General features: G+C 38.6%; 1 protein-coding gene across 1 annotated transcript in view; it reads left to right on the top strand.

The window, feature by feature from the left end:
• LOC132383331 (CUB and sushi domain-containing protein 1-like) overlaps positions 1-14,202 on the top strand; it is a 474,994-nt gene that overhangs the window by 338,018 nt on the left and 122,774 nt on the right. Inside the window, exons 36-37 of the mRNA XM_059954233.1 lie at positions 11,821-12,009; positions 13,779-13,964. Coding sequence (XP_059810216.1) covers positions 11,821-12,009; positions 13,779-13,964 — 375 coding nt within the window. The remainder of the gene's footprint in view (positions 1-11,820; positions 12,010-13,778; positions 13,965-14,202) is intronic.

The raw sequence follows: 14,202 nt of genomic DNA on the forward strand, positions 1-14,202 counted from the left end.
AAGATTAAGTTGCCGTATTGGAAACAATTTGCCCCTGTGGCTCCATTCTTCAGTTCATCTAAGCTCCAATCTTCTTACAGCAACAGTGACTTTTTTTTAGATTCTGAGCCAAATCTTGTGCTTCTACTCAGAGTTTCCACCCATTGGTGACGCCATGGTTTCAAGTAGCATGAACAGGAACAAATACTAGTGTGTTTTCCTTCATTCTTTACTGTCAAAAAATTAGTCTTTGCACTGGGGGATGTATTGAAGTCAAGGACATCATCAATCTGCCTTATAAACAACAAGGTAGAAATGGCAGGTTGTGAAATAAGGTTGGCTTGATTCAGGCAGTAAGAATCTGGAAGGTTTACTTACTTGACTTTAATACTGTTATGTATGAGCAGAGCAAAACCAACAGCAGAGTAGTACAATTAAATGTTTTTACCGAGTCATATTAGTAATGGTACACACTGGACAACTCTATAGTGTGGGAGCGACTAAATGGACCCACTGAGAGGAAAACATGCACTTGAAAACCCACAAACAAAAATGAGAAAGGGAAAGAGAGGAAACCCTCTGCATGTAGGAGGTCCAATCAATTCCTTGCATGATTAATCAGTTACAGGTAGTCCTCGAGTTACAAACATCCAACTTACGGACAACTCATACTTACGAACCAAGGAAGGAGAATGCCGTCTGCCATTTAAAGTCGTTGCCATTGACACCGTGCTGAGTGTTTAATTTTGTATTTGGCTTAAATTTTTCTTAGTAAGATTCACCCTGTTCCAGTCGTCTGGTGGCGCAGTGAGATTAGTGCCAGGCTGGAGAATGGAGGTTCCCGAGTTCGATTTAGTGACACACTGCTCCTGTGATGGGTTGATGTCGATCCAATGACTCCTGTACCATCCGTGCCGGGTTAATGTCGAGCTCGCGACTTCAAATCGTAAAAAAGACACTGCCACCTCCAGTTTAAATTCCCACGCAGAATATTGTGGAGGATCAAATACTCAAACCCAACACAGCCCCCACTTGTCCCATTTAACCTGTCTCAATGCGGTGGAGTTTAGGACCCAGGGAATTCAGTGTGGTGGTCCTTAAGACCCAGTGGACCCCGGGAGCCGGCGCAGCTCGGGACCCGCCGCCCGCAGTGTTTCTGTTCCATTGACGGGAAGCGATTGCGATTGAAAATAAAGAATCAGAATCAGAATCAGACTTTAATCGCCAAGTACCTGTGCACATACAAGGAATTTACTTCCGGCAGATGTTGTCTCTCTGCTCATAACAATAATAATGATAAATATAAATGAAAATATAGATTATACATACAGGTAGTGCAATCCAAGTAATAGTTAGCTGACAGTTAACCGGCAGTTAAAAAAGTAGAAATAATAAAGCAATCGGAAAGAGGTGAAACACCATGGGGCATTGGAAAAGCGTTAGACTGCAGTCGGTCAACGATCGGAACAATTTTAAAGGATAACAGATAAAGTGAGAATAACGGAGCATGTGAAAGGCCCTGCCCCGATGAAAGCTACAATTATTACTAATCAATGTAGTGGTTTAATTATTGGGATACATATATTTCTTAAGTATTTTATATGCATACAAAGGTAAAATATACACTATATGCTAAGACAAACGTTTAACTAACTGACGCTAAACTAGATGTACTTGTTCTGACTTACTTACAAATCCGTCTTAAAGACAGACTCAGGAATGGAACTCGTACGTAACCCGGAGACTGCCTGTACACAACACATTGTCTCAACAAGGTGTGAGATTGCAGTAGAATGGCTGAGGAGGGATTTAAAGCAATGATTTTTCATGCCTGAAACTTGATCTGGAGAATTATTAACACTGAGCCACCATCACGACAGCAACACCACACAGCAATACCTGTTTTAATTTCTTAATAAATCTATTCTGTCCTGAAACAGAGAACTGTACAAGATGAAAGAATGGGCAGATATTTTGTTACACACGCATTTGTAATTTCTTCTTCTAAGCCCAACAAGGCTTGAAGATTTTGTTTAGAAAACTTGAAATATAAAGAGAGAACTGAAAACTGATTACGAAATTAGCAAAAAAATCAATTAAAATAGATTATTAGGCTGTATAAAGATATTCCAACTTTGATTTATGTTCCTAGCTGAAATAGCTATGTCAGTGGATTGCCTTTATTTGAACAGGGATTGGTTTATAACTTTACAACTAAATCTTTTATTTATTTATTAGCATTTTTGAGGCCAAGTCATTCACCTTAGTTTTTCCATATATTTGCACCCTAAAGTATTATTTGGGTAAGAGGCCTGTATAGATAAATGAATACGTCTCCTTTTCCACACATCACCCCAGCTACATATTCCTGCAGTCTTATCCGTGTTTTAAATATCAATGTAATTGTTCTATGCTGATATCTAAAGCTGACATAAGCACAAGGACAAAGCCATTAATCTACAGTATTAGTGTAAGCAGCAGTGTGAGATGAGGCTGGGAGAAAGTCTATCACTGGTCGATAGCAATTTCACATTACAATGTCACAGCTACGATTAACTACCTTTTTAAACACAATGTGATGATCAGACCAGTGCTGAAACAATGTTTGCTGATGCACAAAGCTATAGAGGCCAAAAGAGATGATAAACAATTTCAAAAGCAGGTGTGCATCAGACTCTGCTGAATCCCTTTCAGAACCACAGAATTGAAGGACAATGTAAGTTTGCCAGTAAAACTCCAGCTTGCATTTATAATTTATTTGTTAATATTTGTTAATATCCCAAAGAATTTCACAACAGACAAGCAGATTCCAAACCCTCAGAACAGGACTAATCATAATGGCTGAGAACATGATGAAAAATCTGCTTCAAAAGGATGATTTCACATCATTAATTGCCTTTAAGGAGGTGGAAATTGTTTACATTTTTGAACTATTGAGATCTTTCTGCAAGGGATGGAGGGTCCACCAGTGTCTAGACCCAACAATGCTAAAGCAATAGTGATCTGTTCCTGAGGCAGGTTAATGGGGAGTGGAGAGCAATGAGGTTTCAGTACAGCATTACAAAAGTTAATTAACATGTTAAACTCTAACACGATCATTGGAATAGAGGGAGATTGACACTGGTATTCCTGAGGACAGGAATAAAAGAAAATTAGAATTATTGTCTCTACAGCAAACAAATCCAGCTCTCTCCTGACTCTCCCATTCCAACTTCAGCAAAAATTGCAAGGACTTCCTTGCCACTAGAACTTTAAGCATCTAGGGAGATGGTTGTCTTCTTCCTTTCATGTTCTTTGTCTAAACTTACCCTTAATAGTTCCTTCTGAGATTATCCTGAACTTGCATCATGTTTGATATTCCCTAATTTCTTCCCTCATACTGTTTACAATCTTACCTTATCCTTGAGGTCCATCTCCTGCTCCACGATGCCATTCTTACAAACTTGCTGCCCACTCACCCGATTTTCCTGATTTTTTGAGGTTGCTAACCACTGTCTCTCATTTCAAAGAATTTTTCATTACCCATTCTCTTAACATAGCATTCACTGAACAATGCATTGTTGCAAATATTGGTCATTCTCAGCTTCTTCCCTAAAAGGCATTAAAGATGCTGTTGCCTCTGAAATCCATAAGCATCCATCTCAATGGGCTTCAAACATAAAATCAGTTGAACATTCCTGCCATTGTACAACTTCAAAAAGTCATTGGTGACCACACATCCAATCAAAATAACAAAAGAGTCTGACGTATCTTCTCCTGACTACAGCACTCGATAAGCTTGGCTACACATTCATGCTCTGGTGCTTCTCCTCTGTTGTCCAGTTTAAAAGGACTAGGTTTCTTTCTCATCCAGTTAGTTATGGCCAAAGAATGATCTGCACTGTCTTCTGTCAATGCTCTTACACTCTTACCTCTGATAGCCTCCCGGTATATTGCACTTGTCTTCTCGCGCTTATGTTCTTACACTTTGTCTCTCGGGAATATAATTGAATGTTCAATGTCAGGTCTTGGCTGTGCTCTTTTAACATCGAAGTCCACCTCATCATCACAGCAATTGACGCTTCTGGTATCTAAGTTGCCAGTTAACTCATCCTGCATCCAGTACTGAATAAGCAGAAACTTCCTCAGACATTACTTTCAATCCCTATTAAAATCTTCCTTCTGTAACCATCATCTTATCCCACTCCCTGATAACTATATGAGACAGTTTGTGTCATTTTTGACTTTGAGGTGACTTTCAAGGTCTGAGTAGACACAGCCATAACATAATCAATTCTATCCATGCATGAGCCTCATCTAAGACTTTGTTTCTTCCAGTTTTGACTATATCTGAATCTGGAACCCTATTAGACTTCTAATTTATGTCATGTGTCATTCACTAATTTGCTGCCAATTTGTGATTTTCTATTTAGTCATTAATCATTGAAAGTGGCAGGAGATTTACCTAAAAAAAAAATTTTGCAGCATGCAAGAGCTGTTAAACCGAGGCACAAAGCACAAAAGTATTCAGGATAAACCTTCACGACCTGTTGGTTTGGTCACAACTTGAACACTGCAATCAATTCTGGTCACTGGAGATACATGAAGGCCTTGCAAAGATGCAGGGAAAGATTGTCCATGGATGAGAGCTGATGAAGATGTCGTTCTCTTTGGAACAATGTTAGTTAAAAGGAAATGTTCAAAATGAAAGGGATGATTGAAATGAAGAAGGATCCAGACAGAATCAATGGAAGTCCTTGATGACAAAGGGTTTAAGGTGATTGACTAACTATTCAACGATGTCAACTGAATTTTGTTATGATGAATAAAACATCTGGAATGATCAATATTTAAATGAAACAAGGTACAGGGTGAGATTAGCTGCATTTATACTTGCTGAGGACTTGCTTGATCGGAGTAGTCTCCTCTGGTGTTGCAAAATGCTTCTCCTTTCCATCATTCACCCCAATACCCACTGAAGTACTCTAATTCCCATGTAAGCCTTATCACAATTATCAATGTCTCACTCTTGTTTTCAAACCTTCCCATGGCAGTTCTTTCTTTATCTATATATATCCCAGCAGGTGTAGAGTCCTCTGTTTATCGGTGTTCGTCTAATTTCTGAAATAATCATTCCATTACTAGCAGTTGTGCCTTGGACTTCAAATTTCCATGGCACAATTCTGTAATGGCCACTATTCTCCTTTTTCTTCCTTTAAGTCGCTCTTTAAAACTTGCCTCTATGCCCAAGCACACTTTTGTTTTATCTTTTCAGAAAGACTATTAGACACAGGAGTAGAACTAGGCCATTCAATCCTGGCTGTTTTTTCCTTCCTTCTCAACACCATTCTTCCACCTTCTCGCTGTGACCTTTGGTGCCCTTACACGTCAAGGATCTATCAACCACCTCTTTAGGTATATCCATTGACTTGGCCTCCGCAGCCATCTGTGGCATGAATTCCACTGAGTTACCACTCTCTGGCTAAAGAAATTACTCCCTCCTCATCTCTGTTCTAAATGGATGTCCCTATGTTCTGAGGCTGTCCTCTAGTCTTAGACTCCCCCACTATAGAAAATATCTTTGTATGATTCTATCCCTAGCTTTGTTTACTAACATTCTAGTGAATCAGAATGTCTTACTGCATCAAAAGTGTTACATGAATACAAGTAGTTGTTGAGACTTATGTAGGATCAAATATATTTTTGTTGATTGATCTAGGAAGACTGCTAGCAAAGTTTGAACTCATACTGCACTGTATTCTGCGCCCAGCACGTCTGATATCATTGAGGACACATACCAAGATCTGGGTCACCGAGTCAGTGCACTGAAATAAAATTACTGAATCAAGAGAAGAAGGAGTCAATTTAAAAAAATAGTCTCTGGGCCATTTGAAGTTGGCTTGGAGGGCAATATAAAAGCAAATCTCATGAAATAAGCCAATCTCAGGTTTGGATGAACAAATTCAGGTAATGCAGGAAACGCTAAACAGGTTTGCAAGTATCTGTTGAAGGAGAAACAGAACATTCATCTTAGATTAGATAAGAAGAAAGATCTAGATTAGAAGAAACGGTAATTAAGAATCACTTCCAGAAACCTTAATATTCCATTGGGGTTGCAAAAATCATCCAAGGGAGTGTGTGTAATTTAAACTTAATTACAAAACTTGCACCGCTGCCTCATTTTAGGTCCTTTGGGCAACAGTTCTGGCTGGTGATGGTGTCAATTTCATTCATTCCAATTGGATATTAATAACCAGCAAGGGATTGACTGCAATGCCTTCCTGAAATAATTAAATTTCAGTATGAGGGTAAAGTTTTTCAATCATCCTTTTGATAGGATCTGATGGCAGAAGATGAAAAAGACATGCCAGGAAGACCAGTTGGCTCTATAAGTAAATTGATTGAACCACACATTATTCTACTAAATAGAATTGACTGCAGAGTTTGAGTATGGCAACATGGCAGTACTTGAAAGGATCTGCCTTCTGTTATTCTGCAGGGAAGCAATGCATATTATTGCCATCTGTTGCAAGGAAATCTCTTGCCAACTCTAACTAATGTGATGGCAGTGCCAAGGAACTATATCTTCAACGTTTCTTCTTTAGCCTCATTCAAGATTACTCATGGGTCTTTTGCAAAGTTAGTTTTCATTGCTGTCCCCCAAGGTGTCAAATGTGTAATTGATTCCTTGTTGAGTATTATTAAGGCCTTCATCTCTTTGCCATTAAATATCAATAGAAATGTTGCCCACCTGATCAAACTCTTTGGATTCTCCAGAAATGTTGTCCTACCATCACTTCATGTTTAATTCTAATTTTAAGAAGGTGCATTGAAATCCAAGCTTGTGATCTGAAGATCTTGCTTTGTTCTTAAAGTGAGCTTCCATCATGTTCCTACAAGGGCTTAATTAGATGTGATGTGATTTTGGATTAAGCTTGCCAGCTTTGATCAGTAATTTAACAGTGCTGATAGTACTGGTAAAGGTATAGGTTTCTCCTCAATGCTACAGTCAGGCAGGACATACAGGAGGCTTAGGTCCCACACAACCAAGTTCAAGAACTGTTATCACCAGGCTCCTGAACCAGTATAAATAACTTCACTTGCCTTAATGCTGAACCAACTCCACAAGCTAAAGACTCACTTTCAATGACTCTACAACCTATATTCTCAGTATTATATATTTACATTTTTATTATTTGTAAAATTTTCTTTTGCACATTGGCTGTTTGTCAGTCTTTATTATTTATAGTGTTTTTATTCCCAAATTATATTGCATTTCTTTATTTTCCTTTAAATGCCTGCAAGGTCAACTGGTGGCACAGTGAGATCAGAGCCAGGCTCGAGAACGGAGGTTGCTGAGTTCGATCCAGTGACAGACCGCTCCTGAGCGCGCTCTCCATCTGTGCCGGGTTGATGTTGAGCTCGCAACTCGAACCTCGTAATGAAAACACTGCCATCTCCTGTTTAAATTCCCTGGCGGAATATTGTGGAGGATCAAATACCCAAAACCCAAACCCCAAGAAAGTGAATCTCAAGGTAGTGTGTTGTAATGTATATGTACTTTGATATTACATTTACTTGAACTTTGAGGAGGCGAGCTTGATTCTATTTCTTGCAAAAGATCACTCATCAAACCCCAGGTGAAAGCTGCAAATGTGCAAGTTCCAGGTGATTATTTAGAATATTTAGAAATTCAGAATATTTATAAAGTGCAATGAAACCTTAAGATTTGTCAGAAGTGTAGGCAAACTCCATCATTGCATTTCCACTTGAGTATCACATGTTGTCTCAAACTGTTTTCTTATATAGTGCTGAGAGAGTAGCCATGTAGTCTTCATGCCTTCAACGCAGCTAATTTTGCAGAAATAATACCAGGAAATTGTATCATGGCTGAAGAATTGAGCAATAAACAGCAACATGGTGGGCTAAGAAACTGCGCAAGGTCATCATGCTTGACAGGGAAAAACTGTTACTGCAAATGTCCATGAAAAATTGTTGTCAGGTGCACTGATATAAACTTGTTTTATATAAGTGGATAATGTGTGGTTGGAGCTTTGCTCAAATTCAGAATTCAATATACTGTAGATGTTGAATTTGCAATTTTCAGTGGCATCTTTGGCTTTCTGATGACAAGGGAATTTAACTTATGTCAAAATCACTCGCAAGCTCTGCTATATTGGCATACGAGACTGGTGTGAGGATGCTGATCACTTGCATTCATTAGTATTGAGGAACTTCATTTCCACTGGGGCGTTTGAAAATCACCTCTGTTGCATTGAGGAGGAAAAAAATCTAAAGCCTATTTAAGAATGCCAAATGAAATTATGTATCAACTTAATATTATCCCCACCTGACATAAAAATATGTATACGTAAGAAATAGTCTCTTTCATTCTTGTAGTTTATTCGTGCTGACTATTGCAAAAGAAAATAACAGACTATAAGACCATTACATATAGGAGCAGAATTAGACCATTTGGCCCATCGAGTTTTCTCCACCATTTCATCATGGCTGATTCAATTTTCCTCTCAGACTCAATCTCCTGCTTTCTCCATGTATCCCTTCACACCCTGACTAATCAAGAATCTAACAACCTTTTTATGCCTTAAAAATACATAAAGACTTGGTCTCTAGAGCTATCTGTGGCAAAAAATTTCACAGATTCACCACTCTCTGGCTATAGAAATTCCTCCTTATCTCTGTTCTGAAAGGACACCCGTCTATTCTGAGGCTGTGCACTCTGTCTCAGACTCTACTGTAATCATAGGAAACATCCTCTCCACATCCACTCTATCAAGGCCTTTCACCTTTCAATAGGTTTCAATGAGGTCACACTTCATTCTTCTAAATCCTAATGAATACAGGCCCAGAGGCATCAAATGGTCCTCATATGACAAGCCATTCAATCCTAGAGTAATTTTTGTGAGCCTCTTTTGAACCCTTTCCATTTTCTGCACATCCTTTCTAAGAAAAGTGAAACAAAACTGCTTACAATACTCCAAGTGTGGCCTCACCAGTGCTAGGTAAAGTCTCGACATTACATCCTTGCTTTTATATTTAGTGCAGAAACAATGACTGATCTATTGATTTCCGAAAGTGATAATTGATAAGCAGGTTGGCAGATATAGCATCTTCACCTGAAGGGTGTTGGAAGGGTGACGGTGACATTGCCATGGAGAATGACGTAAGTATTTTATTGCCATGATCGGGCATTTGTACAACCATGAGCTTGTTTGCCAGAGATGTCTTCTACATCTTTCTTTGGATTTGAAGATACCCAGTCTCAGATCAGCTTCAGTAGTGCGCATGTGTACGTATTATGTGTTCGTGTCTGTCTGAATTAAGAACAACTCCAGAAGCATCTTCTAACGTCTATTAAAAATAGATTAACAGGTCATTCATCTGATTGTTTGTGAGATCATGGCTGGTGGCAATATTGCTGCCTACATAATAGCAACTAACCCATTCAAAGGTAATTCATTGTAAATTAAGAACTTTAGATATCTTTCAAAGCTACATTAATGATGGCCAAGATGAAAATTATCACTAGAACAGCAGGAGAAAGGAAAGATGTTAATCAAAACTTATTCCACAGTTTCAAAATGACTCCTGACCATAAGCTTATTTTTTTGACAAGGAATTTTTTTGACAATACGTTGTATTGTTAATGTGTATAATGCTGCTGTAGTAATTGAATTTTAATTGGATAAGAATCAATTTTTCTTCCAAATGCAATTCCTTTTGCTGGGACACACACAGTTTCTGCTTGATTTACCTTTGACTGTACAGAGTGAATGTAATTACCTCAGTATTCTCAGTGTGATTTAATTGCATTATTGTATTTAATCAGTGGTGCTGATTATTGCAAAGAAAACATACACTGCAGAAAAGTGACTTATTTATTGATCATTCAAAGTGATAGAAAATGATGAACAAGTTGTCAGGTACAACAGTTTTACTTGAAATAGGGCAATGTTGCCATGGTGAGTGGCATATCAATGCTATTGCACGATGAAGCATGCATATAAACACATAATTTTGCTCTGCCAGAGACTCTCTGATTTAGGGAAAAGATAAGAGATCAAATACCACCAATGAATTAATGTAAAGTGCATACAGCAGACTCATTTTCTCACCCTGTTATCTCCAGAGTTAAATAATGACAAAAACTTACTTCAGTAAATTTTCCATTTCTTATTCTGGTTACACAATTACCACTTCTCCTCTTCACCCGCCTATCACCTCCCTTTGGTTCCCTTCCTCCTTCCTTTACTTCCACAGTCCAATGTCCTATCCTATTAGATTCCTTTGTTTTTAGCTCTTTACCTCTTCCACTTATTCCTCCCACTTACTTTTCTTCCACTTTCTTATTTCATCTGCACTCTCCAACCCACCCCATCTTCCCCCTCACCTGGCTTCACCTACTGCTACCAGATTGTCCGTCTCCCCCTCTGTGATGGCACTGGATTTGTTGACTGCGAAGTTTTGACTCGAATGAAGATTGTAAGACCCATCCGATATAGATAGCAATAGGTACCCTCACTAAAGGAAGGTCATAATGTAGCCACCTACTCTTCAAAGATGAAATCACGACCCTGTATATCCTCCATGCCAAAATTAGCTGCCAATGGCCACTATTTGAGCGACAGACCTGCTCCCTACCAATGAGGAGATACTTCCAGTAAATTAAGTAGTTTAAGCACATTTAAACTAATACATGTTCAAATTTAGATAAAATTCTTAAAACACGTTTAAATTTCACAGAGGTTTTCTATCTTACAAAAGTTTTCCAAATTACAAACTATTTCTAAAACACAAAGGGTTTCCAGAACACCGATGCAATTCCTGCTAAAAAGACATAACCAACACATGACAAATAAAAGAGTTGTTTACTGCGAAATCAAAGGCAGAAGAATATATTCTAGTCACTGCACCTTTCCGTTATTCTTCTTGCGGTTTCTTGACCATTCCTAACTAAACTGACCTCTGTCTTTCATTTATACTGTTTATTGCTACTTGCTAACTTCATACGCAGGTGATATTTTGTCAGGTACCTTTTCACACAGGTGTTCTAAAAGCATCTGGAGACAGTTTGTAAACACCTAAAGTAAATGCTATGAATGCTGACTAAATGAGTACACAAATCTTCTAACTATTGATAGATCAGCTACTTGACATGCTAAGGGACATGTATCAATCTGGCCTGCAAGTTTACTTGAACTAAATAAGTCAGCCAATGTTGTCTGGTTTGTTGCAGGCTCAATTAACATAACAAATGAGAGAAAATATGCAGATTCTGGAAAACTGAGTAACACTCACAAAATGCTGGAGGAATTCAGCATCTATTGAAAGAGTACAGTTAACGTTTCGGACTGAAACCCCTCAGCAGGACAGTTAACATAACCTCATTGTCTCACACTGCATCTCTTGAGCAGCCAGTCCTATGCTGTGGACCAGCATGTCAATAATCTATGTTTGCAAAGCCACCCTTTGAACTTCAAACTGATTATTGCTTTCCATTTACATTAAGAACTGGAGACTGGCTCTTGTTTATGATAGGAAGCTGAGTAAAGAATATTGATAGGGAATTTAACTTATTGAAAAACAACTCTTTGATCTCTAAAAGTGTCAGCTGCTGTGTTAGAAAGCTGAGTTTGGCAAGCAAGCTCCCTGACCCTGGACAATGAATATCTATCTCATTTCTCCTTACCTTCTTATTCTGGTTTCTGCCCCTTCCTATCCAGCTCTGATGAAGGGTCTTGGCCTGAAATGTTGACAGATTTTTGTATTCCACAGATGTTCTTCCAGCACTTTCTCTGTGTTACTTACTTCAGTACATTTGTAATTTTGTTTTGTCATTAGCTCCGTACTGCAGCCCACCAAGTCCCCCAAGACACGGCAGAGTCCACACACCAACAGGAGGGCTACCTGGCAGCACAGTGCAGTTCACCTGTGATCCAGGCTATCGACTGATTGGACAAGGTACTGCGACATGCACAAAGTTCCCCCAAGGATTTTACAATTGGAATACCATTCCCCCTCTTTGTCAAGGTAAGAAAAATGTTATCTGTCATGCATCATTAATGCGTTATCTGCGTTATCTGTAATGCTCTCTTATAGAATTGATTTAACAATTGTAATAATAAAAGAAAAAAATCTGACCTGATCTGAACTTGGCATTTGCCAACTCTTCAATTCTTAGCAAAATGTTGTTCTGCTTTCAATAGATGCTTTATTATTTGCTGCCAATATTCAATGAAAATTGCTCCACAGTGGGCAGGAATTTCCAATAGGGGTATAATCAGTGAAATAAGTCCAAAGTACGTTGAAAGCTGAAATGAGGCCCAGGTTCTGCACAAGCTCTGTTGCAAACTCTTCTATTCTTAAACTCTCCTACTTATCAGTACAATTAAGAGGCATACAGGCTGAAAGCTCCTGAGAACTGTCAATAAGCTCATGTTCCGTGAGTCAAAAATAAACAATTTCCCCTGTATTGGTCCATCAAGTATTTTCTATGTTCATCTAAACACTACCCATAATTAAATCAATGGAACATATACCATGCCCAGTTGTTAATAAATGCTACAAAAATTAATATTACTTGTTGGTGTTCTTTAAAATATTATGGGTGAACTTGCATAAAATTATATTTCAATAAGGCAGTTTTTCCCTAACCTGCTGTACAAGATTTTGAAAACTTTATGACTTTGTGAGATCAAAAAGGTCCTGGAATCCAAAGAGGCACACTATGAAAAATTAAGGTGAAGAAAATTTTGCCTCTATGGTAAAGATGGAAACTACAAGGTTTCCTGAAAGCCTTTTAAAAACTTCAAGCAATACCTGATTTATATCATTCAGGACATTGGACTGACTTAATTATTTCCCAGCTGAATCTGGTGTGGGACCAGTTTTATGAACAGGAAATGCTACCGATGAAGGGATATGGGTTCACAGAAAACACTGACAAATAAATGAACATAAAGAAGTTATAGCCAACAGTAGTAGATTGTATTCTAAACAGGAGAAAATCTGCAGATGCTGGAAATCCAAAGCAAACACACAAAATGCCAAAGGAACTCAGCAGGCCAAGCAGCATTTATGGAAAAGAGTAAATGGTCAATGTTGCAGGTCATAACCTTCCTCCGGACCTGATGAAGGGTCTCGGCCTGAAACATTGACTGTTTACTCTTTTCAGAAGATACTGCCTGATCTGCTGAGTTCCTCCAGCATTGTGTGTGCCTAGTCTGTATTCTGTTGGAATCCACTTGTATTAGGTGGAAATCATAAACTTCATTTCAAATTATTGTCAGCATTTTGTTAACCAATGATAGCTCAATTTTCTATGTTTTTTTTTAAATTTCTTATATTACTCATTCTTTAAGAAACGATGTTACAGCTTTGTGGTACATTATGATCAACTGATTGAAGTAATATATTTCCCCTGTTGTTCTTATCTGCAATGCTTTCTGTAAGCAGAGTTTAGTGATTTTCATGCCAGATGTTGGTCACAGCCAGTCTTGTTCAAATTCCAAAATTTGTTGCACAGAGCTAGCCCCAACCCCACCAAAGTGACCTACCTTAATCCTACACCTCCTCTAACCATATCAAATTGAGTCATCAACTTGTCTAAAATAGTAAATATATGTCCCTTCCTTTAAACCGAGGTGACCCACTAGATCAACGATGTGCTGTACTCCCACACAATGTTATACAGTAATTGTGCGTCTATTTATACCACAGCAGCAATGTAAATATTAGCGAAGTTGGTCATACTGGTGCACACTGTCTCTCAGATAAAGCTGACAGATGTTCATTTTCAGCCATTTCTTGTGGCGTCCCAAAAGCTCCGGCAAATGGAACGGTCTTTGGGAGAGAGTACACCCTCGGAACGCGGGCCATCTATCAGTGCAATGAAGGATACCGACTGCAGTCTGGAGAACTGTCAACGGCCGTCTGCCAGGAAAACGGAAAGTGGAGCAATAACGGCAATCCACCACTTTGCGTGGGTGAGTGTACCAAAGCAAGTTACGTTTCATTGCCTAGGATAAGGAGTCACTACGTGAAAGAAGAAAAACAGGTTGGTGGGCATTCCAGAGGCCCACAGATCCAGTTAGTTGGGATTCTTGTTTATTACAACTTAATTTTTTCTGGATTTTTCTGCCTTTTTTTTTCCTGTTTGTCTCTTGCCCTGATTACACCAAGGTCATAACAGATAAAATGGCTCTAGTTATTGGAAATCAATCA

Source organism: Hypanus sabinus, chromosome 30 (genome assembly GCF_030144855.1).
Source record: "Hypanus sabinus isolate sHypSab1 chromosome 30, sHypSab1.hap1, whole genome shotgun sequence".
NCBI classification, from domain to species: Eukaryota; Metazoa; Chordata; class Chondrichthyes; order Myliobatiformes; family Dasyatidae; genus Hypanus; species Hypanus sabinus.